A 27,719-nucleotide genomic window follows, 5' to 3' on the forward strand; every position below is an offset into this window, starting at 1 on the left:
ATACATGCCAACGGCCATTTGAAAAATAAAAAGAAAGGCGTTAAAATTCAATAAACACCACACCCATAGGCGAAAAAATAAAAAGTGACTTTTAAGTCATGCAGTTCGAATTTAATGATTGAGAAACAAAATTAAAAAGTCCTTGCAGGTGCAGAAAGTCCAAAATAATGTAGGGGATCAAACTCACGATGTCGTACAGAGAAAACTTGCTCTGCTCTTTACCACTGGGCTATGATCGCTCGTGTAGGAGGTGTCTGAAAAGCTATGTAGTTTGTCACGTGATTAACTCCAATTTCCGGCAAAGTCTGTGAGTCTCTGCACTGCTTTAAATCGGCCCATAATTTCTCGACTGGAGATTTTGCGCTCTGAATTTTTTCAATTAGTGCGCCCACAGTTTCAAGTAGTTTCTGAGTATTTTCATCTAGTATCCATGACATGGCATCATTAATAGTTTTTGGAACTTTTCTTGGGGGGGGGGTTAAAATAATTTTCACTCCGAATAGAAAACATTTGAATATATAAAGTAATGGGGAAGACAAAGCTTACCAAAATAAGAGAACCCCTTAATTTTTTATTTTTAAAATTTACATTACTTGTGTCCCACAACACAACATTAAAAATTTGAGTTTTGCTCCAACGAAATGCAGCCATGTTTATTATTCCAAATGAGGAGAAAAGCACATGATCACTCAAAGCAATCTTATTGGCTAGAGACTCTGATTTTATGGTACGCTAGTGAGCAGTGAACACATCTGAAATCGCAGCAGAGAACATGCCCGAGTTTTGGCGCATGCGCAGATCCTTAAAATTGTTGCTATACTAGAAAGTCGGCCAAGAAAACCGCTTCGTGTAGATGGGCCTTTAAAGTAGTTTTATCTGCTTTAAAGTAGTCTGGATGCATGCTCTCAACTACTTAGAGGTGGTTTCGACAGTAAATTAGGGTTATTGAAGTTTGTTTCTGAGAGAAAAAGAAGTTACTTTTGCATACTTTTTAAATATATTTAGCATTCATTCATTTTAATGTACTAAAAAATGGATAAAGCACTTAGAGCAGATATTATTGCACTTAACAGTCACATATCCTCGACATAAGAAATATTGCTTCCGCAGTTAGTGTTGAAAAATCTAGCATTTCTCAAATTCTGAGGAAACACAATGAAACTACAATCATCTTCTCCAAAAAGGAAGGGTAAATGTGGAAGGTAAAGGGAATTAACCCCAAAATCTGACTGATTCCTACTCCAAAATAGCATTATTAATCTAACAGAAACTAGCAAAGATCTTAAAAAAGATCTATTGTCTGTTAGTACTGATAATTATTCTTTAAATGTGCAGCATGGACTTCTCACTTCTGGACGGTTATTCTAAGTTGTGGGCCGCCAGATGTTGCTGCTAGTGAAAAACAGGTCTGTTCAACATCCTATATTCTCAGAGTACGAAAATTGTCGAAAGCGCTCGAAAAAGTGTTGCTGCGTCTTCAATCAGGGTTGTGCAGTTGACATACTAAGTAGACAATGGCTTCGCATGTGTTTTCGCTGCTGCTTTTTTCATATTTAAACGAAGAGTACGATTGTAGATCTTTGATTCGGTGGCAAATTTATAGAAATATGTTGATGCTTTTGTGAAGAATAAAATGACGTCTTCTATATACATGACAAACATTTATTTAAACTATGAAGACGTTGAACAGCAGAGTAGAAACATGATATTACACAGCGCTTTGCACGTCTCGCTTACATGCAATACTCACCATTGACTTTGGCTAACTGCATATTAACTAAGCATTAGTATTATGCAGCAGAGAACTTGCTTATCATGTGCATGCGCTAAGGGAATCAACGGCAGTTGCCAACATATCCCCTTTCGACGTCAATTCTCCTATTCCTGAAAAGTAAAACAAAATACATATTAAACAGTATTCAATCCTATAATTGTACAACAGTTTTGATGTTTAACGGGAGTCAGGGGTTTGGTTAACACATCAGCTCCCATTTCACTGGTAGGTATGTACTGCACATCTAATTCACCGCGTGCATATACTTCACGCACAAAATGATGGCGAATCTATGTGCTTTGTACGGAAGTGAAACACTGAGTTCTTCGTAATTTTCTGAGCTCCTTGATTGTCGCAGTATATTGTTGTTGGGCGTTCTATGTTGTAACCCAGCTCCATCAGGAAACGACGTAGGTAGACGGTTTCTTTGGCGGCCTCAGACAGAGCCATATATTCCGCCTCCGTTGAAGATAGAGCTACACTGCGTTGTTTTCGTGATTCCCAGTTTATGGCTGAACCACTTAATATATATACAAAACCAGTGTAGGATTTTCTATCATCGACATTTGATGCCCAATCTACATCCACAAAGGCGATGAGTGGTTTTCCTGTTTTCGTATAAATTAGTCCTTGATCTTGTGTTCCCTTTAGATATTGAAGTATTCTTTTCGCAGCATGCCAGTGTTCTTTTCCTGGATTGTTGTTAAATTAAGAAATTCACGGCATATGGGATATCTGGTCTAGTAGCTACTGAAAGGTACATTAGTGATCCGATCAGATTTCTAAATGGTACATTTTTCATGTCAGCGATTTCGTTTTCGTCTTTAGGACTCATCTCTTTTGATAATTTTTTGCTGTTATCTGTAGGTGAAGACACGGATTTAGCATTTTGCATATTATACCGATTTAAAATATCATCAACGTATTTCTTTTGAGAAAATTTAATTGAATTCTCATTTTGGTAAAATTCTATGCCTAAGCAATAATGTAATTTCCCCAAGTCTTTCATTTTGAAAGCAAAAGCTAAACTATCGTGAATTGTTTCATGCGTTTGCTTAGAATCGGTGAAAACGATAAGATCGTCTACATAAACGATTATAATAGTTTCACTTTTAGGCATCTTTTTAATACAGTCAAAAGTCGTTAATCCGGACTCGTCGGGACTTCGGCGATTCCGGATTATCGATTTTTCCGGATTATAGATAATCAGTTTAAATCTCGTAAGATGGCATGCAGAAATTCTAAAATTAAAAATATGAAACCGTAATTTATGAAATAAAGAACAATTATGACCTAAACGGTATCAAAATTTGCAAAAAGAAAAAGCTTAATATTTATTTGTTTACTTTATTAAACATTTCTTTCAATGTAAGTTGTTTAAGTTTTGCTTCGTTTCATGTGATAATACTTTCTCTTTAATTCTATTAAACAGACATAATTTCTTGTTCAGTTACAAAGTTCCGCCGTTCAAGTCCTATAATTGCTGTGTCAAGAACACCGACTAATTTGCCAATCGAAATTTTTTTGTTTTCAATAACCTCTGTCACGTTTCTTCGCTATCGGAAGCGAATTATAATGACGAGGAACTTGTTTTAAATCATATCAAAGACGGAGCATATCGAGATGAAATACTACATTTGGTAAGGAATTATAAGCCAAATAAAATAAAAACATCTGCGCTGAAGATAAGGATAGTGCTGACAAATCAACTTCCAATTCATTACGCGCCCGCCGCCGAGCAGCGTGAAATTGATAAACAGATTTCGGATTTCAAAACATACTTTCGCTTTAGATCCTTTACATATTAACAAATATATATCGGAAATTCTATTTGATATAATCGAAAGTTTAAGCTTACCTTTATAAAATTGCTCTTACAGTCTGCAAAAAATAATAAGCCGGATGCAATTCGAAAATTAAGGAACAACGCAATCATCAACATTAACTGAAATAGATAATTAGATAATTTTAGCTTATACGTCCATTATACATAAAATGCGCACGCTAAAACGTATTCTGCACTTGCGCACACTCATATGCGCAGTCGTAAAAGGTCTTACGCGCACGCGTGAACGCCTCTGCGCATGTGTCAACGCGGCGCATGCGCAGAAAGTTTTTAGTTTTGAAGTCCGGATTATAGATCATTCCGAATTATGGGTGTCCGAATTAACGACTTTTGACTGTATTGGCATAATGCCATGCTGTTAGAATATAACTCACTTGTTCAAGAAAAGGCTTGGAAATTAGTAAAAAGACCTGAAAACAAGAAAGTTATTGGTAGTAAATGGGTTCTTAAATTAAAATAAAATCACAACGGCACTATCGAAAAATACAAAGCTAGGCTAGTTGCTAAAAAGTGCGCTCAAATCTCTGGTCTCGTTTTCACTGAAAACTTTTCCCCTGTTACTAGATTAAGTTCCATAAGAACAGTTTTAGCCTATGCAGTAGAACACAATCTCAAAGGTTACCAATTAGATTTTGTAATGGCCTATGCAAATGGAAATTTAGATGTAGAAATCTACATGGAAATTCTCCAAGGTTTTCGCGATGAAACTAATTCAGATAAAGTGTGTCTTTTAAAGAGATCCTTATACGGTCTGAAACAGTCAGGACGTCAGTGGTACAAAAAGTTGGATGAAAAATTAAAATCTATGAAATTTAAATCTCTTAATTCAGATAATTATGTTTATACAGTCAAAAGTCGTTAATTCGGACACCCATAATTCGGAATGATCTATAATCCGGACATCAAAACTAAAAACTTTCTGCGCATGCGCCGCGTTGACACATGCGCAGAGGCGTTCACGCGTGCGCGTAAGACCTTTTACGACTGCGCATATGAGTGTGCGCAAGTGCAGAATACGTTTTAGCGTGCGCATTTTATGTATAATGGACGTATAAGCTAAAATTATCTAATTATCTATTTCAGTTAATGTTGATGATTGCGTTGTTCCTTAATTTTCGAATTGCATCCGGCTTATTATTTTTTGCAGACTGTAAGAGCAATTTTATAAAGGAAAGCTTAAACTTTCGATTATATCAAATAGAATTTCCGATATATATTTGTTAATATGTAAAGGATCTAAATCGAAAGTATGTTTTGAAATCCGAAATCTGTTTATCAATTTCACGCTGCTCGGCGGCGGGCGCGTAATGAATTTGAAGTTGATTTGTCAGCACTATCCTTATCTTCAGCGCAGATGTTTTTATTTTATTTGGCTTATAATTCCTTACCAAATGTAGTATTTCATCTCGATATGCTCTGTCTTTGATGTGATTTAAAACAAGTTCCTCGTCATTATAATTCGCTTCCGATAGCGAAGAAACGTGACAGAGGTTATTGAAAACAAAAAAATTTCGATTGGCAAATTAGTCGGTGTTCTTGACACAGCAATTATAGGACTTGAACGGCGGAACTTTGTAACTGAACAAGAAATTATGTCTGTTTAATAGAATTAAAGGGAAAGTATTATCACATGAAACGAAGCAAAACTTAAACAACTTACATTGAAAGAAATGTTTAATAAAGTAAACAAATAAATATTAAGCTTTTTCTTTTTGCAAATTTTGATACCGTTTAGATCATAATTGTTCTTTATTTCATAAATTACGGTTTCATATTTTTAATTTTAGAATTTCTGCATGCCATCTTACGAGATTTAAACTGATTATCTATAATCCGGAAAAATCGATAATCCGGAATCGCCGAAGTCCCGACGAGTCCGGATTAACGACTTTTGACTGTATAAATCTTTAATTGTGACTGGAAAACGATCATTTTTGTGATGAGACTTATTTATTTGTTCATGGTTATATATTTAACAGTGTTAGACAAAGAAAGGATGAATCAATAAGACCTTAACATATACAACAAACTGTAAAATACCCTCAAAACAAATGTTTTGTTTCCCCCCCACACACTGCAAATGACACTAGAAGTTTAGTTCCTATTGATAGAATGATGGATTCATTGAAGTATATAGAAATTTGGAAATGTAGGAGTATTGCCATTCTTGAAAACCTTTGTAGGGACATTTCTACATGACTTGGCTCTATGCGACAATTCAAAATCTGTCAGAAGGTTAATGTTGGAAAATAAAAATATTGCCACTAGACTGGACTGGAAATTCACCGAACTTACTATTTGAAAAACTTGTGGCACATTCTGAAGGGATATCTTAGTAAAAATTGATAAATGGGTTGTATGATAAAAGAGTGCATGATTAAGAGTGTTACAAAAATGTGATTGCATGATAAAGAAGCAAAAAATATGTTCTCAAGACTAGTAGAGTCAATCCCTAAGCTCGTTCTAGAAGTCATTTTTTGCTAAAGGAGGGCATATTTCCTATTAATTTCATTATTATCATTATATTTAAAGGTGTGTACATAAATTATAAAAAAATTGCTTTGTCCCAATTAACTAACAGCAGCACACTGCAATATATGTTAATTCATTAAAATTAATAAGCTTCTAACATAGCAAAAAATTTAAAGTGTCTGTGTGAAAAACAAATACTAGACCATGATTTAATTAAAGACAAAGTTCGACTTTGTAGTAAAAAAGAAGATAATATTTGTTTGTGGAATAAATGCATATGTATTTTCCCCTTTATACAGGATAATGAGAAGCAGAGCTTGCAGCTATTCCATACACAACGATTGCCTGCCAACACCAAAGTTGCTCTTCTCGCTGATGTAGGTGAGTAATTTTGTCAAGGTACAGTTTTGAAGTGGATTTTTATTACTTTTATGATCCATTAGTCCACATATTTGTCTTCATCTGCTTTTAAATATCTGCATTTTTCATAAATTACTCGTGAGCATGTTTATTTTCGCAAATTACAGATACCTGGTACATAAGGTGTATAATAGTACATAGTATAAGTTAAAAATGATTCAAAATGGAAGAACTTGATATGATTAAATTTAAATATTTGCACATGATTAAAATTAATTCTTTTCTGCATATTTTTAGAAATATAAGTAACAAAATGGAAAGGAACTATTAATTTGAAGTGAATTCTTTAAAATCTTTAGCATAGTCTTTGAAATGTGCATATAGAACAATGCAGTTTTGTGCAGTTGTATAACTAGAATGCATGAAGCATTATAATATGTAAATTTAGACTTTGAAAATGTCATTGAAGAACACAGCTCCTGAAGAACATGGGTCAGTTAGATGTTGCAACACACTCCTGTTTGATGTAACTCTGACTGATTCTCGATGAGCCATTTTTGTTTTCATGAAAAATGGCATCAGTTAACTGTTATTGCTGTGATTTTTACCTGCATTTTGGGGAAGAAAAAATGAATGATTAAAATTTGGGACCTATCTTTTACAGAAATGGAAGCAGTCGGCTATTTTCAAAGTTAGGGATTCTACCTTAAAAAAAGTTTATATTAATAGACAAGATATCATCAGCTGAATATGGATGACAAACCATTAATAGTCTGACATTATTGGATACAAATAGTCAAAACATTATTGGATACAGCTTCTCAGCATTCATATGTCAGTAAAAAATTAGTAGAGAATTTAAATTTAAAACCGATAAGGAAAATTAAATTGAAGCATTCGTTATTCGGGGGGAAAAGAAACGCAAACATGTTTATAAGATTCATGATGTTTATAATTTGTGCACTTTGGCACTAGATGAAACTTTCTCCTTTCAAATCGAAGCACTATCAGAGAGCAAAATTTGTGGCACAGTGCCAAAAGTGAAGGGTAGTAAAATTCTTAATGAACTAAAAGATAGAGGCGTCAGTTTGTCTGATTTGGGTTCCTGTGGTCTTGAGATTTGTCTGCTTTTGGGAGCAGATATTGTCAGTGCTTTATTTACTAATAAATCTGTTCAGTTGGAATCAGGGTTATTTTTGATTGAGACTTTGGGACATGTGTTAACTGGGAAGCATGAGTCATTTGGAGATAGCAATGATGATACTATTTTGAATGCAATTTCATTGTCTGTTAGTAATTATTCGATAAAAGATTTATGGTCTTTAGAATCCATAGTTATTTCAGATCCGATTGAAAATGATAGAAAGAATTTAGAATATTCTGGAGTTTTGGAAGAGTTTAAAAATAATGTGAAAATTCATTCGGATGGTAGATATGAATTTTGTTTACCTTTTAAATTTGATATGGCAGATTTGCCGACAAAAATTTACCTTGGAAGCAGCATAAAAGGATGTGCCAGCGAGCACAAGATAAAGCATTTTTAGAAGAATATATATACTACGATTTTCCAGAAATGGGAAAAATTGAATATAATTGAAAAGGTAACTGATAATATTGAGATGGGACATTTTTTACCTCATCGGCCTGTAACTAAGGACAGTACCACTACAAAAATCAGACCTGTCTTTTACACGTCAGCCTGAGAAAGTGATAAATGCTCTTTGAACGACCTTTTTTTAAGGGTCTGAACTTGCTAGAAATAATTCCAGACATACTTGATAGGTTTCGAATTCATTCAATAGGATTATCTTCAGATATTGAGAAAGCATTTCTGATGCTAAGTATAACCTTTCAACATAGAATTAAAAATTTTTTTTTTATATCCATTCGAGAGTGAACAGATTGTTTACTGACATCGCAGAGTAGTATTTGGGTTAAAGTCGACTCCATTTTTATTAGCAGCCTCAGTAGCACATTTATTAGATAACATACCATCTGAATTTGATTCTATAGCACAAACGCTGAAACATTCTCTTTATGTAGACAATTGTTTTTCTGGCATTGCAAATATTGAGTTGGAGGAAAATTTTATTGTAAATGCGAAAGATATTTTGTCACAAGGTTGCTTTAACTGAAGAATCTGGGACAGTAATGTAAAATGTAAATATGTTTCTAAAAGTGCTGGTGTCATGAAAGTACAGTCAAAAGTCGTTAATCCGGACTCGTCGGGACTTCGGCGATTCCGGATTATCGATTTTTCCAGATTATATATCACCAGTTTAAATCTCGTAAGATGGCATGCAGAAATTTTAAAATTAAAAATATGAAACCGTAATTTATGAAATAAAGAACAATTTTGATCTAAAGGGTATCAAAATTTACAAAAAGAAAAAGCTTAATATTTATTTGTTTACTTTATTAAACATTTCTTTCAATGTAAGTTGTTTAAGTTTTGCTTCGTTTCATGTGATAATACTTTCTCTTTAATTCTATTAAACAGACATAATTTCTTGTTCAGTTACAAAGTTCCGCTGTTCAAGTCCTATAATTGCTGTGTCGAGAACACCGACTAATTTGTCAATCGAAATTTTTTCGTTTTCAATAACCTCTGTCACTTTCTTCGCTATCGAAAGCAAATTATAATGACGAGGAACTTGTTTTAAATCATATCAAAGACGGAGCATATCGAGATGAAATACTACATTTGGTAAGGAATTATAAGCCAAATAAAATAATGAAGATAAGGATAGTGCTGACAGATCAACTTCCAATTCATTACGTGCCCGCCGCGGCGATCCCCTCGCCGAGCAGCGTGAAATTGATAAACAGATTTCGGATTTCAAAACATACTTTCGCTTTAGATCCTTTACATATTAACAAATATATATCGGAAATTCTATTTGATATAATCGAAAGTTTAAGCTTACTTTTATAAAATTGCTCTTACAGTCTGCAAAAAATAATAAGCGGGATCCAATTCGAAAATTAAGGAACAATGCAATCATCAACATTAACTGAAATAGATAATTAGATAATTTTAACTTATACGTCCATTATACATAAAATGCGCACGCGAAAACATATTCTGCATTTGCGCACACTCATATGCGCAGTCGTAAAAGGTCTTACGCGCACGCGTAAACGCCTATGCGCATGTGTCAACGCGGCGCATGCGCAGAAAGTTTTTAGTTTTGAGGTCCGGATGATAGATCATTCCGAATTATGGGTGTCCGAATTAACGACTTTTGACTGTATTGGGAATTTTGTGGGATCTTGATAAGGACACTCTTAAGTGTAATTTAAACTTTGATCTTGTAAGCGAAGATTAGAATTCTACTAAGAGAATCATTTTAGCTACTGTTCAGAAAATACTTGATCCAATGGGTCTGTTGAGTCCTGCAATCTTACCACCTAAGCTTTTATTGTAAGAAACATGGAATTTAAATCTAAAGTGGGATACTCCCTTACCAAATAATATTTAAATGTCTTTTAAAAGATGGTTTAGAGAGATAGATGCATTAAGATATATCGAAATCTCACGTTATGTTGAAATAAATGATTCCACTGAGATGCATGTTTTCGTAGATGCGTGCAAAGAGGCATGTGCCACCTTTATTTTTTTTAGAATGAGAACTTCTCAAGAGGTAAAAATTTACTTTGTTAGTGCAAAAACCAGAGTTGCACCTTTGAAGAAAGTAACGATCCCTAGGTTAGAGTTAATGGCTTGTTGCATTGGTGCCAGGTTGGCATATTCAGTGAAGCAGGCATTAACCCCTTCGCGCCGACTGTCACGTCTACGTGCCAGCAACGAACACACTCACTTCCCTGCCGACACGCAGGCGTGACAGAGCATTTTCCCGTTCACTACCGACTGTCACGTATTTGTGCCAGTGTCCTGGAACGTTTTTCAAACTATAATTTCTGCCACAAGATGGCACTGTATGTCCATATGGTTTCAGATACATGTACATTAGACCTTCTACTCGAAATGAGAGAAGCATGACTCACATACACGTGTTTTTGATTATATAAACAAAAGGGGAAATAAATGTTTCCGAATGGCATGATTTATGACGTCTCTTTAAATCGCACTTTATTCGCACGTGGTAGTTGTTTATTTAAGTAGAGAAGTTTTATTTGCGCTAAAGCGTTGGGTATTTCGGTTTGCAGTTCAGTTTTTAGAAAATAATTAGATCTTGTTAGACGTGAATTCTTTCTGTTTTTACCGTTGCAATGTCGAAGTGTCGAAAATGTTTAACAGCGCATGAAATAGCAGAAATGATGCAAAATATTTCAGATATTGATTCTGAAATTCTGATATTCTGATATTGATTCTGAAAGATTAATTGAAAGACATTTTCCGAAACTTTGTTCAGAAGAGACTGATAAGAAAATGAGACGATGATGCTTCGTTTATTCACATTCCCGGAAAAATCCTCCAAAACGGCAAATGAGTTATTACGAGTGCAAGGAATGTAACATAGGACTGTGTGTAGATCCCTGTTTTCAAATTTTTCATACGAAAAGAGAATTTTAAACAATATATTTAGTTTTCAGATGTATAATGTTAAAAGTCATAAAATGGTGAGTAATGAAAATAAAATGTGTAAAATATTAAACAAGAAATAAGGTAATTAAAGTATATAGTATAAAAATATCTATAAAGCATAAGCCGTTTAAATACTCTATAGAGCATTATTAAACAATGCGTTGATACTTCGGAAATTTCATGGATTTAGGCTTAGTAGCAAAAAAGCCCCCGGCCCTGGACAGACGCTCGCGTAAGACACTGCCAGCCTCCGCGATAAGTGCGTGTTTCTGCTACCCAGCTCGAAGGGGTTAAACGCCCATGAGATTAAAACAATATTTTGGAGCGACTGTAGGGTAGCTTTATAATGGTTAAAAGAACATGGCGATTGGACAGTTTTTGTCTTGCACAGACTAAAAGAAATAAATAATGTATTTCCAAATAATGAATGGCAACATGTGCCAGGGAAAATGAATCCCGCTCATCTGATTTCACGAGGGTGTTCTCCTAAGAATTATTAGAATCCCGGCATGGTTGTTGCAAACAGACAATGGCCTGATACCGAGATACTGACAACGGAAACACCTGAAATAACATTTGAAAGGGAGAAAGATTAGATTATGTAATATTAATTTGTCAGAAGAGAAAGTCTCGTAGTAGGCCATTAAATTCTCAAATTTCCATTCAGTAGTTATAATGGTTGCATGGATATTGAGATTTATCAGTAATATAAGATCGTGTCATGGTACTAGATGGGGGGGGTGACTTCAAATGCAGGAGATTGAAAATGCTGAAATTCTGCTTATTCATAATGTGCAAGCTCAATTTTTTCCTAGGGAAACCTTTATTTGGAACTTGTGCGTTTTCAATGATGTGAATGGAATTATCAGAGTTAAAACTCGAATTATTAAACACATAGATAAGCTTTTGTTCATTTCACGTATTCTTCTTTCTGGTAAATGTATCTTTACTCAAAGACTGATTGAATATTTTCACCGAGAAAACTGTCATACTGGAACCCAGATATTATTAAGTATATTGCTTGAAAAGTACTGGATTATAAGAGGAAGAAGAGTGATATATAGTGTTCTGAAGGACTGTATTAAATGTCGATGATACAAAACTGAATCTTTGATCACTGAACCAGTTTCCTTACCTGCTGATAGAGTGGAAAATGCAGCAGCTTTCTAAGTAGTTGGTAATGACTTGGCTGGTCCCCTATTTGTAAAACGTGAGGACAAAGTATGGATGGTTCTCTGCATATGTGCTCTGTATAGAACAATTCATTTAGAGTTAATAAAATCGCTTTTCACTGATTCTTTTCTGTTATCATTTAGATGTTTTGTTGTAGAAGAGGAAGACCTAGAGTGGTTTATACAGACAACGGTAATGGACAACGGCTTTAGAGGAGCTTATAATAATTTGTTAGAAATTGATTGGAGTAAAGTAACTCGACAGACAGAAGTACAGAAGATCAAATGGAAATTCATTCCCCCCACTGCTGCCTGGTGGGACGGATGGTGGGAAAGACTTGTTCGAGTAGTCAAAGAACTCTTTAGGAGAACATTGGGTAGAGCTGTTCTTACGTATGAAGAAATGGAAACAAATATGTGCGAATGTGAAAGGGTAGTAAATTCGTGACCCTTGATATTGACTTCCGTATCCGAAGATACAGAAGACTTAGTTCCACTTACACCTGCCATGTTTTTGACCAATAGATCCAATTTAGATGTAACTGATATAGACACAGTAGACACCAATCATCTCAGGAAAAGAATCAGATTTCATGCAAAATTAATGGAAGATCTCCGAGTACATTTTCGAAAGGAATATTTAGAACTGCTTATTCAGAAACGACAGCAAAATTCACAATTTCCAAATATTCGAGTGAATGACATTGTATTGATAGGAGATGATATCAAGAAAAGATTGAATTCGCCTTTGGCTAGGGTTAGGAACTGATTCCAGGAAAAGATGGGGAGAACAGTTAGATTAAGAATGGAAACTAACAATTTGGTACGTTCAATGCAACGAGTGTTTCCTCTAGATATCCAAGATGATGATTTGTCAGGTTCATGTCATCCAAGTGATCCTCAAAAACATCAATCTGCTGTAAAGTCTTCAGTTTCTCATCGTGGAAACGACTTGCATACCTCTCATCATTCAGAAATTTCTATGTCACCTCGATCTCCAGACTCCACTGATGTTTCCGATGTATATGACACGAGCTGGTAGAATTGTTGTTTTGAGTAGCTATCCAGCAACCCAAAAGGGGGAGGATGTTGGGAATAGCATCACTATGCCAGCGAATCAAAGCCCAGACTTGCCAAAGCTAGACTTCGTTTTTCTCTGATGTCATGGGATGCCAGAGAAAAACGAACAGTTGCGGTTTAGATAGCTAAGAACGATGTTTGCATGATGTAGATAGACATTTCTTGTTCATTTAACTTGTACAAATGTGTAAATAAACCTTTTTCCTTAAGTTTAAAATATTTGAAGTGTTCCATTTATTATGATAAGATAGCTGTTAATTCATCGGGTAGATAACTTTCTGAGCTAGCCATTGTTCGAGCGTAACACATTACGTAACATAACAATGGTAGCAACTGGCACAACTTTGACCATATTTCTACCTAATGTCATGGTTCTGTAATAGCCAATTTCTTGTTTAGCATTATAATACTCAATTACTGAAAATTATTTATTCTTTAAATATTTATCATTCAGAATATCTGTGTACTTTTATAGAAATGCACACTTTTGCAGATTGAGTTATGGAATAGATATTTGTTTGTTGATCACTTAAAACTGTGATCAAAACTTTCTGGATATTGTATTTTAAACTTAAAAAGCAAAATTTGTTTGCTAAAGCTGGTAACAGTATATTCACAACAACTTGATTTGAATATCTGTTTGCATGCAGAAGAGACGTGAAAGTGTGCCATATTCATTTTAGAGTATTGTGGCATTTCAGAGCAAGATAATAGTAAAGAGATCTTTGTGGTTGATTTAATGGTGATATTTATATTTATGGTGGCATTAATATTTATGCAGATGGTGCTAATAAACTGCTTGTCAAAAAAGTATTTTTCTAATAAACATGATTAAATTAAAAATAGTTGAAAAATGGAATAATGTAAAAAAAGAACTTGTAGGTATTTGACAAATCTGAAATTGTGATTTAAATTTTTAGGAAGTTTATTATGTGGCTTATTTAAAATAAGGCTAAGATGCAATTTGAAAGGAAGTGCAAGCAGGATTTCAAGTGTTGGCTCAGATATCGATATAATGCACAGAGTATTTAATGATTACTTTTCTAAACAGAAGAATATTAAAAATAGCAGACATTAAATTTGACACCATTTCTTTTTTTCTTTTGTACATTTGAGGCTGTGATGCAGCTCATAGTTACATTTTCTTGTGAAAAGTAAATTTTCAGTCATCAGGATTGGGGAAATGATTAAAAATTAAGATTTGCAAATAAATAATGGATAATATTAAGTAAAGCACTGGATATTATGACTAAATCTTACTTGTAACACTGTGCTTGTAGCTAGTTATTTATATATCTTTGAATTATAAAATGCATTTTAATAGTATGCACCAAAATTTTTTAACGGTAACATCTTAAAGGCATCTTCACTTTTGCAAACTCAGCATTTGCCCTTCAGAAAACATTACATGCCAATGTTAATTTTATTTTTCACTTATGGATATCAATAAGTACATTATATTTTACTTTAAAAGCAAATAAATTGTAACATGTTATAATTTCAATTATAGGTGTAAGCAATAATATTTTAATGAATAATTTCACTTTGATAAGTATTTTGAATATGTTACTTAAATATATTATGTGCTATTAATTCATTTAATTTGGAGACATTTCTTATTATTTTACCTCATCATTTGTTTGATGTACGAAATATATGTTATAAATTGTTTAACAATTTATATATTATTAGAACTTCTGCATTTCATTGTGAAATAGATCTCTGTATATATTTAATAGTTTAGGAGTAGAGAAGACATAATAATTTTACATTATTTAGGATGTTAAAATGTAATTTATAAGTATGAACAAATTTAGCACATGTAATGGCCAGCTCAATCACCTGACTTGAATCCTATCAAACATGTTTGGGATATTTTAGGAAGACATATAGCTGCTATCAGTCCTCCTCTCAGACCATTGCCATGCTTGCAACTGCTTTGCAAGAGCAATGGCTTTCACTTCCTATGGAACTGATAGACTGGATTATACGGCAGCATCGCACATTGCTGTATTTGTTGTATTGCTTCTAGGGGAAATCATACTGAAGGCAGTTTTCCTATACCAAATTAACACACCTGATTTGTTCATTTTATACATATCCTAATTTATATAACATCATAATTATCTGCTAATTTCTGTTTATGTTATTTTATACCTTACTATGTGTTGTATACTATGGGTCAGTTTCATTAAATTCTACATATAACTTTTTGAGTAATCGTCATTTTTGTGATTTTTCCTTAATTAATGATAACAGTGTATATCAAAATTCAATCTTGCTGATGCACTGTTAATCTTATATTCTATAATACCCTGTTAAACCTTTGAAATTGAGAGCCCATCAGCAGCCAAGCAGTAAAGTTGCTGAACACTAGTAGTTCGGTGCAAAATTTGAATCCCACAAATCGGCTGGCTGCATGGCCATTTTCATGAATTTCCCCATGTGTTATGTGTATATGAGCCAGTTTCTGTTAGAAAGTCCTCCACGAAGGCATCCCTCCCCTTAGGCAGATAGCCCTCGAGGCTTTCACTGTGATCACATAAACTGAAAGAAACCTATGAAATTAATTCCTATAATACCATGTTACTCCTATAAAAGTTTTAGAAATTCTAAATGTTTTTGTTATTACTACAAATGGAAGCTTAAACATTTAAAAAATTTTACTCACAATTTTATCTTTTCTCTGTATACTTTGTGAGGAATTTTCTTCTTCCTTACAGTGTGCTATCATGGGGTAACTGGAAACACATCTGACTAGCCATTGGAAAGTCCAGAGTTTGAATCGGGATGACAACTTTGTTGAATTTTTGTGTCCTGCAAAAGCAGTCTAAATATCTCTATAGCATATTGTTATTATTTTTTTTAAGTTTCGTTCAAAGTTGTGTTTTAAGTAGGCATTTTGAGATATGTTTTTCTAAAAGTATAAAAATGTGTGTGCTGAAAATTAGTGTGTTAACACAGAGCTATTCTATGATTTATTAATCCAAAGTGAAATTTTGAGAAGTTCTGAATGTTTCTGTTGCTTCTGTAAATGAAAGCATATTTGGAATTTTTAAGTTAATTATGTATGTTATTTAATTTAGTTTTTTTTTCTTTTCTTGGTACTAGATAATGATGGAGAAGTTGAATTAGTCTTAGGCCTTACTGATCATGTTCTAAGGACATATAGATGGGTTAGAATTAATCAGGTATAGTATTATTGTTTGGATAGAAAATCGATAGTTTTGAGATCCGAAAACTTCGATTTTTGTGCTTATTTTTGTTATTTAAATATTTCGAATCCCAATAAAAAAATACCAGTAAACGTTTTGCTTAAATCCTTCAAAAGATGAGTTTTACTGATGTCAGGTAAAAGTGTTTGTAAAAAACGAATATGATTGTTTCGATTTCAGTAGACTTTATAAGACTGAGATTTAGACTTTATAAGGCCCTAAGCTATTTGAGTTATAGGGCCCTTTATAAGTCTGTTATTTTAATACTATATTTATACTGTATTTTAATTTTTTGGGGAGCCCCAAGATAGTGCGGGCCCTAAGCTACAGCTTCTGTAGCTATACGTAAATCCTGCACTGCCTTAATTAGCATCTCCTTTGGTGACCCTGAGTGCCACACTGCTTAATTTTCTGATTTGTCTAGTATTCCATGTTTATTGGTTATCTACATTAAGTCTGAAAAAAATTTCTGTCTTTACCTTGTTTTGATTAAACGAAAGTATGAAAAGGTACTTTCATATTATCGTAGCTATTTTAATAGGAATTGTCAAAGTTTCATAATGCACCAAAACTCTAGTAACCAGGTGCATTATAATTATTTAAGCAACCATGCACATGACAAATATTCAGTTCCCTACATCACCATTTTTTTATGCGTTCTTTTTGTTGTATTCCAATTTCCTTAAAATGTGATTCTTCCCGCCCCCCTTAAACTCAGTTTTAAAATTTGTACCTGTGAGACTAGGCTGTGTCAAAGTGGTTGCGATAATACCCGTAAAAAAATTATACATGTGAGACCAGGTTGTGCCCGTAAATAATACCCATAAAAATTTTTAACATTACTCGTATACCTTTTTATTAAATTTTATTGAGAAAATAAATTTAGTTTTCAAGAGTTTTTTTTATTTACTTCATTTACTAAATTTATTTGTATCTTCTTTATAAATATTATACCTTCTTTATAAGTGTATCTTTAAAACTTAAAATTGTTTTTGTGAAATGGAGATTTTGAAAATTTCGTTTAGTTAAAACCTTTTGATAATAATTAAAAGTTTTTTCTTCTTTCTTTTGTTCTTTTTATACAAAAGGCTTTGTTCTTTTATACGAAAGACGATGTTCTTTGTTCTTTTTATACGAAAGACTTGATAAGTTCACAAATATTTTGTGATTTTGATTTGAAAGAAATTAAGTTTCTTTTATCTCTAGTTTATTTGAATGCAAACTATATATGCATGTCTATCTGTCTGTTTGCTTGTTTGTGGCATTATCTCCTCCGGAAAAGTGGGAAGTTGAGCTTCCAGAGAGGTAAACCTGATTCCAAAAATTCGTTGGAAGCCATTTGGAGCATTCTCGTCTTTGTACGACTTTAATTAGCCAAGATATTAATTAAAAACTCTAAAAATGTTAATTTTTTACCTTTTTTTTTCTGAGTGGCAACAGTATTGTATGCTGGAGAGAAAAATCTGCTTTATTTCTGTGTTGCCACTGCTCACTTTCAAATCATAGAGTTTCTTAATGAAAAATTTTTCAATTTTACAAAATATGAAATAAAAATAGCATTGCCAAACAATAAATATATTATACCCTGCAAAAAATTGTGAGAAGCTATTTCGACTGTTCCCATTTTTGTGCTTCTCTAAAAACACTAATTTTGACACTCATTTTTCCAAATAGCAACAGTCTTGCACATTGGGGGTAAAAATGCTTTATTTCAGAAAGTTTTGCTATAGCTCACTTTCAAATCGTAGAGTTTGTTAATAAAAAATTTGTAAGTTTTGCAAAATATGAAATAAAAATAGATATAGTATTATTGTTTGGATAGAAAAGCGCCAAACATTAAACATATTATTATTATATAAGGTCATATTCTGACATTGAAGAAAATGTGCGATTGCATGTGACGTCACTTTATGTTAAAAATTATTCATTAATGTCTGCATTTTAAATAAATAGCTGCTGTTGACAACTTTCTTATGTCAGGTTAGTATAATTGACACAATATATTATTGCCACGTTTTTATTGATATTGAGAAAATTTTATTAAATTATATATTAAATTTAAATCATGACATCATACATATTAACCTGAACCAAAAGATATTGTTTCCTGGTTCAGCAGTAAAAAAATATTTATAAATTGGTTGTTGCTTGGAAAGAATGAACTAATTTCTTTCATATTGAAATGTTTTCATGCTTTTGCCAGGGGTACACAGAACTTACAAATTTTGCTTTGGTTGCAGCCCACTAGCCAGTGGGCTTGCCTGCTAGTTCTTTTTAACATTTGTGTCCTTTCTTAACATTTGCTATTTCATTGATGAAGTGTAATTTGAGAAAAAAATTGACTAATTATTTTCTTCTCAATAGCAAGCACTTGCCTATAACAGTATTGGCCACTACTAAGGCCAGAAGTGGTGGCTATTTTATTGTGGAGGCACCTAATAGGCAGCCACTATTACTCTCTAGGAAGGGACAGACATTTTTACATCCATGCTTTATCCAGGATTCAAACCTGGGCCCTTTGGTATGGCAGTCAGTCTTCCCTAACCACTATACCATCTGGGTGGCAGTTGACTTAACTATATAGTTCAACATCCATCACTTTAATATATTTTACATAGGATGTTTCCAAAATTTTAGAAATTAAACTCTAGTTCAAGTCCTAAAACTTATAGGCAACGCTATAAGACAGAGATAAGTTTTGACATGTTTATGCAGCTCATGCAATATTGTTTAGGCAAATTCATTTGCTTGACTGATACTAGTATATTTTATGGTAAAAGTGAAACAATCAATCTTATTCCTTATTATTAATCAAGTTCATATTATTTATTTATGGCAGTGAGAATAGTTTGTTTTATATAATAATGTTTATTTTGCAGAATCCAAACGATTTTACTGGAAAATTGGTAGGATTGCACAAGTTGGAGCTTGCAGACCAGGTTAGACACTTTTTAGCTTTGTTTTATGTGCATATTTATTTATTTATATGTCTAATCATTAACCTGAAGCTTGTGCCACATGAACTTATGTTTTCTATCATCAAATCATATATGAGCTAAACCAATAGTGGCCAACATCTTTTTTTATTTCATACTTTGTTGCAATTTTTAATGGCCTTTAAATTATAATTTTGATTTAATTAATTTAATTTTTATTTATTTAATTTCAAATAACATTTGTTTAAAAAATTCTTTTGAATTAAATCTTTTTGTTCATCTAGATATAATTCAGAAGTTATGTTGAAAACTCTTTGGCTGCTCCATGGAAATGACCAGGGAATTTTCAACAATTTGTTATAACATTTTAACACAATAAGTTATTTTAAATTTTTTTATTAATTTCAATTATTTTAAAACAATTCAATAAGAGAATTATTGAGTAATTTTTTTGTTTTAATTTTGAATTATGTACCTCCTGTTGGACTCTTTTTGATTTAATTATTATGTCGTGATTATATGTATTTGATATAGTAGTTTTTGCGGAAGATGAAACCAATTTACGCTTTAGTCATAGTCAATAAAATATGCTCCGCAGATTACTGGAGGGAAAACTACAGCTGGCTTGATCATTAAAACATCATTTTTATTTTGAAGAGGAAAAATTCTTCAGAAATACATTTTTAATTTGGTACCTCACTAGGATGCTAAATGCACCCCACAATTTCTATAAATGCAGTTAACATTTTAAATGATAGAAAAAGAAGCTTAGCAAAAAGGCACAACTTTCTTAGGTATAGCAGACAGGCAAAAAGTAATACGTTTATGCAGCTCATGCTATATTGTTTAGGCGAATTCAGTTGCTTGACTGATACAGGTGTATTTTATGGAAAAGGGAAACAATCAAGCTTATTCCATTATTATGCCAATTCTTTACAGCTTGGAATGTCTTTGTTGAATCCTGAGCAGTGATTGGGCTAAAGCTTTCACAATGCAGAGATTATATAACATGCTGCAGAGTGATGCAAAATGGTGTAAAGTATATCTTTGAAGCTAGGATATGTTTAATTAAATTATGAATTTGCTGTTGCCAGTTGGTTCCAATTAAGTTTAATAATCATGTTTCATATTATATATTACATTTATATATATAATAATAATTTATCTAAAGATAATTTGATATTAGAAGATAGCTCGAAACTGTTGTGTAGATGGAATGATGGACATGCAGACAAACCTGCCAAATTAATCATATAATTTATTCGCGGATATTCTTGACACATTTCTTCAATCACACATCATTAATAATCAGGACATATATTTTTTGTTGACACAATTCTGTGAGTGCTGGAAGCATCCCACAATTTTATATATGCATATCACATCTTTAAAAGTAGATGAAAGCAGTGAAATGGTTAATTACGTGCTTGCGAAGCAAGAGCAGAAGAGAAAATTGGCTGCATATTCAGTAGCTGGAGTATTTATAAACTCGGCTTTTTTGCTTCAGTGTTGAATGGTGGTTCGAAAAGGGCTCTACAGCACTGCAGATTATTACAGATGAAAGAATGACATGTATCGCAACACATATTCTCTGAAGGAGACATAGCTAAATAAAATCAAGAATTAAAAGGCCAAACAAGCAAAACAAGAGTATTTCCAAACTAAGTTAGTAATTTGTTAGCAATTTCTTTCATATTTTATATCTTACATATTCACAGATTCTTCGAATGGGTTGTAGCCAAATAAAACCAGGAATTAAAAGAACTCTTGCCAAATTAAGTTAGTAACTTGTTAGTAATTTCTTTCATATTTTATGTCTTGCATATATACATACATATAGACAAAAGTAAGAAATTTAGAATCAAATTCACAAAGATACAAAAGAAATGAAATTCAATACCAGTAAAATCCAAAATTCTCTATAAATATGTAAAAAATATCAAACAGTTGTAAACAAACCAAAAGAACTCCCGAAAACTACAGGTGTGTGAAATATAAAAATTACAAAATAAGAAGAAGAATACAATCAAAATCTGATTCAAAGTTATCAAGAGGAGATAAATTTTTACCGATACCAATTTTATTTTTATTACAGATAAGTTCCATTTCATTAAATCCATCTACAGAGGGAAGCCCATACATATTAATAGCTCAGTCGGGTGGCACATACATACACTTTCAGTGCTGTGATGAACAGGCTGGAGAATTTTCTGATGGGTATGTGCATTTGTTTTGAAGTAAAATATTTCTAAAAATTTTGAAAACTAGTTTAACCCTCTTAGCGTTATGGACTGGTTTCCTTATTCATCACACGTGAAAATTTCTACCAGCTTTAATGTGTCCTATTTTGGTTCGTATGTATATTGGAAGAAAAGGAATCAAGGTACAAAGTGAGAGAGTCATTTTTTAATTAAAATCAAGAAAATATCACTTATTCATGGCATTTTTAGGATCTTTGAAATTTCATGGCTAAATCCATAATGCTAAGAGGGTTAAAATACTTGCAAAATTAATTACTGTGGACATTATTATTGTGTTGCATCATGCATATCCTTATTAATAAAATTACTTTTGATACTTTAGCATTAAAAGACGTAGTACAAGTTCTTATATTTTAGTTCGTCCGGATCAAAATTAACTACACCTGTACACCATCCACTTGCTTCCAGTCGAATGAGGAACCCCAATATATCCTCCGAGATACTTGGTGGCATTCGGGGCACTCGTAACGGAGAAACAAAAGATTCCTTGATTGCCGTTGCTACATTAGATGGTAATTAATATTCCTTGTGTTTCAGTGAAAGAGTTAGAATTTAGTCACATGTAATGAGGAAAATCATGCAAAGAATTTCTATGATTTTGGTTCGCTTTAAAATATTGATTTACATGCAGCAGGCACTGCTTAAAATGATTATGTTTGTCCATGTCTGCTTTGATAGCACTAATCAGATGATAACATTAAACAGTGAGAAAAAATATCTTTTGAAACAGCAATGCAATTTAACTGATTTAATCTAAATGCAACAAGAAACCTATAAATAAGTACTTTAACAGAATTTTATTGGGCACATTTAAAAATTAGTTACTGAATTTTTCATAATGTCTTTTAACGCAGTAGTTCATTTATGAATGATTCATAACATTTCTAGAAATTATTTAACTGATACTGTACTTCTAACCTTACTATTTGGAAGACATCCCTCATTCATTGGAAGAGAACATGCAATTGGAAAATTTAAATTTAGGCAAAAATGCACTTTTAGTTTGGTGTAGATATTTCCAGGGGAGGGATTCTGCAGAATGTCTGAAGAAGGGGAAGCCTGTGTCTGATCATCCTCCAAACTGATAGAGTTGCTCAAAATCTGAGTTATACTAAGATTGATTTTTTACATAATTTTAAATGAACTAATATAAAAAACAAGCTGTTTAGTGATGTAATCTCTTACTTGATAATATTTTTATGACATTCGGCAATTTTTCTGATTTATTTTGACTTTATTTCTTGACTTTATATCTTACTTGGCAACTTTACTTCAGTTAAAAAAAAACTGTTTGATAATATTTTGATCATATTAACTGAATTGTTGATCACAATTAGTGGCATATTTCCATGCTTTCATATACAACCAGATGGGACTTTGGCAATTCAATAACAATATCTGAATGATGTGTATATGCAATGTTTCATATATAATATTGTTATTTGTTTGAAGCAGATAAAAAGTAACTGTAGTTTTAAATTTTAAACTGCTGTGTTTTATCCAAAATCATCTCAGCAGCTTTTTCATAAAACAACTCGGTGTGTTACGGTGCAATTGAATTAAAAGTTATGCATAAGTATTGCTTTGAAAAGTTACCATTGCTTTGAAACATTACCATTTGTAATAGTTTGCATCTAATTGACTAAAAATATCACTTAAAGTTTTTTTAATTATTGAGTTAATGTGTAATTAAATTTAAACTTGAATTTTATGTAATTATATATCCCCTGAGACAAACGCATATTCGCATTTAATATGAAGCATTCAGTAATATATATACAGTGTCTTAGGTTATTCAAATATCCATTTCATTTGACCAGTCAGCACATGTCACTTTTTAATATGTTGAATTATAAGATAGTTCAATAACACCTCTAGAAAATATAGTGTGCCAGCTAAAAATGATTTTTGAATCTTTTAGTTCTAGTTAAGATCCAAATTACAATCCAAATTTACCCTCAGCTTTTAATGAAATGATTTCGTAGTTGTTTTCATTTTTCATCTATAGATAATGCCATTAGCTGTGTTTTCATTTTTTGATGGAATTTTCCTGAACTTTCTAGTCTATTGTTTTCACTTGTATTGCATCAACACAGGCTTGTCTTTCATCATTTTAAGTTTTGCAACTAAAGAAGAAGGTTCTATAGTCAAATCTTCGAAACTAGTGGCTGAACAACTATTACGTGTCTCTTCGATTGGTAATTGAGGAGCACTGTATCAGGAGACACTGCACACAAAACAGTTATGGAAGATTTTCATATAAGAAAATTTGATCTTGTTTTATCTCTTGTACAGTCTGCAGCACAGAAAGGAGAATGAATTTGTGTAAAAGGATTTCATCAAAGTCAACATAATTACTAATTTTTTCAAGGGGAATTGTGAGTGGTGATAAAACTTGGTGCTGTGCTTATGATACTGAGAAAAAATCTCAATCATGTGCTTGGATTGGAGGAGCTTCATGGTTACCAAAATTTCAGTTTCAGAAATCTTGAGTTTGGAGATCTTTTTTGATTGAAAAGAAACTTGGAATTTGATCTTGAGGGGCATATGAACTCCTTATTTTCTAAAGATGTACTGGACTAACTTCTGAAGAGAATTCAGCATCTTAGGCCTGAAAAAGATAAATCAAATGACTGGTTTCTGCTGCATGACAATGCACCACCAGTTCTTGAGCAGTTTCTAGCAAAGAAAAATGTCACAATTCTCATTCTTTTCCTGAATTTAAGAGATTTCGCACCTGCAGATTTCTTCTATTCCCTAGAATGAAATTTCAGTTTTAACGGTGATAATTTTAATGGCTTTGAAGAAATCCAGAAAACTGTAATTGGAGACTTCAATAGCATTCCAAAAGATTTCTATAAAGGAATCAAGCATTTGTATGAAAGTGTTGCGCATTGTACAGACCAGTGTTTTTTAACCAGGCTCCAGAGAAATTTTGAAGGGGTTCACAAAGCAGAATAATATTTGAGGGGTGCATGATAAGTATTATTAATAAAATAACTTATTATAATAATAAAATAAACTAAGGTCATAGAATAGTCCAGAAATCCACTGTTATATGATAGTTGTATTTTCTGGAACCTTCTTTAGTTAATGAGAGAAAAAATTCTCTTCACAGAAAATTTTGAAAAAGATAGTGAAGATAGGCCACCCAAAGAAGTAGGCTCACAATTACAAGTGAGTGTATGATCAGGTATCATGTGAATGCAAGTTTCTCTCATTAGTCGTTGTTTCTGGTTTCAGTAGTGTCTGAAGAGTTTAAGATCATCAACACTCTATATACTTGTGTGAAGTAGCATTTTGTACAGTGACATTTAAAACCGAATACAGAAATAAATTAGAATATGAGGGCTATCTACATAAGTGGGCAGATGACTTTAAAGAGCATTTTCTGAGGGAAACGGACTCATAATCAGATTACTCATAATCACATGTGTTACTAATCACATTACACATGGGAAAAACCATAAAAATGTCCATGCATCAGAGACTGTTTGGCAGCATTGAAACCTCGGTTGAAGTACCAGACGTTCAGTGGTTTTGTCTGCTTTGCTTCGGTGTGCCTCTTTTGAGTTGAATGGTATATGTATGTATTTTTATGTGTAGTTTTATTCTGAATGTATGAAATATATTACACATATTTGCATCTTCATGTTACAGTCAAACTTCATTATAATGAACTTTAGAAGGAGATTATGGATTAGAAGTTTGGTTCACTATATCCATCTGAAAAGAAAAATAGATTATCTCATAAAAACATGTAAAAGTTAATGATGAATCACACCCACACATATGCACATACATACCAAAAAATATTAATATTGTTACATATTTCAAAAGAAGTAAATAATAAATCTAATTAAAATCATATTAAAATTAATTTCAGTTATTGATACATGCAGTTATTAAATTTCTTGGTTTTCTTTTGCTGTTTCAGTATATGTTAATTACTTTACATGATAAATTACCTAGCTTAATTTAGAAGTCAAGCAACAAAAATCACCATTATATTTGCAAATGTAATACTGATTTTTGTAGTTTGACTTCTAAATTAATCTTTGTCTGGCATATTATTGTAACCTAAATTACTTAGCATAAATATCATTTTTCTGATCCTTCCCTCCGGTTACCCATTTATATAATTATATTATCCTCAACAATATAAAAACACTAAAATGAATAGCAAACAATATCTATGAATTTATTTTGAACTTATGTAACATCTGAATGCAGAAATAATCCATAATTTTCTCACATAATGGAGATAGCTAGAAAATTTTATCCATGGTTGCGAAGGAAAGATTACAAACAAATCGATAAGGGCAAATCATCTATGGCCTTCTTTAGCTCATATGACTCACTACTTCTTCTTCTCCTGAATAGCCGAAATTTCTATCATAGCATCAATCTTGAATAGAGCTCTGTCGGTTGTGTTAGTTGCCGATGACTGATGTGGTGCTAAACATTATTAAGCATAATTTGAAAATTTTCAAGTCAAAATCACCAGTGATGTTTAATTTAATAAATATTTAATATTAGTTACTAAACTCTGTCAATAAAATGCAAATATATTATTTAAAAATTAAAAAAAATAATTAAACAGTGTTTTAATTTAACTGTTTAATTTTATTAAGTAAACAGTTTTAATTTAATCACAGTTTCAGAAATTTTATGGTCATTTATTTTAATTCTGCTTTAGTTTTTCAAATTTGTTATTTTGCAACATTCATTCCCATTTAATGATCTTTGATAAAAAGTTTTTGTTCATAGGTACATTGATGCTTGTCGATGGTGATGACATTCTTTGGTCTTTCCAAGTTGATCATCAGTTGTTTACAATAACAAAATTAGATTTATTGGTAAGACTTTGGTTTCTGTTCCATATTCTTAGAATTCATGAAAAATTGAACCTACTTGTATATATTTGTTTAATACTAATAGTTCTTATGCAAATGTGTTATAAATAATGTATTATTTATGCGCTAGATACGATGCTTGAAATAGCCTAATGGAGCTTATCAATTCAGTTACATGCTGCTCCATGTTTAATTCCTCTGGAAAAAAATAAAAACGGTACAAAGTCCGAAATCTGGATGTCCATTATCTGGAATGATCTAAAATCCAGACCTTAAAGCCACAAACTTTTTTTTTTTTGGTATGCTTTATGCATGCGCATTTGATTTTTCCTTCTGTAAAAAAACATGTGGAGATTTTCACTTTAAAATTCCGATTCTTAATTTCACTTAGGCACTAAATAAAATGCATCATTATGAAAAAACAATTATGTAAGCATAAATTTGTGAGATTAATAATTTAGCTCCGTAGCTGAGTGTCTGCTTGGCATTACATCTCAAACCGAAACATTAACCTAATTTATATCCCTGACGCCGACCGGGCAAGTTATTATTTATTATATTTTGCTTTCATCACCACATGTTTATCAATACATTACAGCTTTAGTAATAACTCATACAGTGATATCTAAACTTTTTTTTTTTATATTAGTAATTGAATAACAAGAGTAAGGCAACCTTTTTTGCTATCATTACGCTTGGTGATGATTATAGATTTTTTTAAATGCTCTAAGAAATGTTGAGGAGGAAAAATTCAACAAAAATTTCTTTTCATATGCTAAAAATAGATTTTGTTAATGAAACTCATAGGCCAAAAGATTACATTTAGTGCTATTTTATTTAAGAATAACTGATATGTTATTCACCATAAACTCAGAAGTGGTGGCAGAATATGTCGTCACCGGACGGCAGAATTTAGGGAAGACGAAATTTTTGGAATTTGGGGAAGCACCGAGAGGCAAAATTAAGAGATGAGAAGTTTTTTATGATTTAAAAAAAGCACTGTGATCCAAAGTTTAGGCGTGGGGAAAATTTAGAACTTGGGAAGGCCCTTTGTATCAGAATTTAGAACCTGTAGAGACTGCACCAGGCGGTATCTAGCATTGACCCTAGATAAAGCTGTAAGTATATGTGGGAGTTTATTTATTCAGGACTCAGATTAGTTTTAAGCATGTGCAAGAAATAACGTACGTATATTGAA

General features: G+C 32.4%; 1 protein-coding gene across 1 annotated transcript in view; it reads left to right on the forward strand.

Moving 5' to 3' along the window:
- LOC118190614 (KICSTOR complex protein ITFG2-like) overlaps window positions 1-27,719 on the forward strand; it is an 84,023-nt gene that overhangs the window by 25,403 nt on the left and 30,901 nt on the right. The window contains exons 5-10 of the mRNA XM_085819955.1: window positions 6,392-6,473; window positions 16,365-16,444; window positions 19,348-19,407; window positions 21,500-21,621; window positions 22,023-22,177; window positions 26,436-26,524. Coding sequence (XP_085676081.1) covers window positions 6,392-6,473; window positions 16,365-16,444; window positions 19,348-19,407; window positions 21,500-21,621; window positions 22,023-22,177; window positions 26,436-26,524 — 588 coding nt within the window. The remainder of the gene's footprint in view (window positions 1-6,391; window positions 6,474-16,364; window positions 16,445-19,347; window positions 19,408-21,499; window positions 21,622-22,022; window positions 22,178-26,435; window positions 26,525-27,719) is intronic.

Source organism: Stegodyphus dumicola, chromosome 7 (genome assembly GCF_044657685.1).
Source record: "Stegodyphus dumicola isolate Sdum_Otavi_A_Nest chromosome 7, ASM4465768v1".
Lineage (NCBI taxonomy): Eukaryota > Metazoa > Arthropoda > Arachnida > Araneae > Eresidae > Stegodyphus > Stegodyphus dumicola.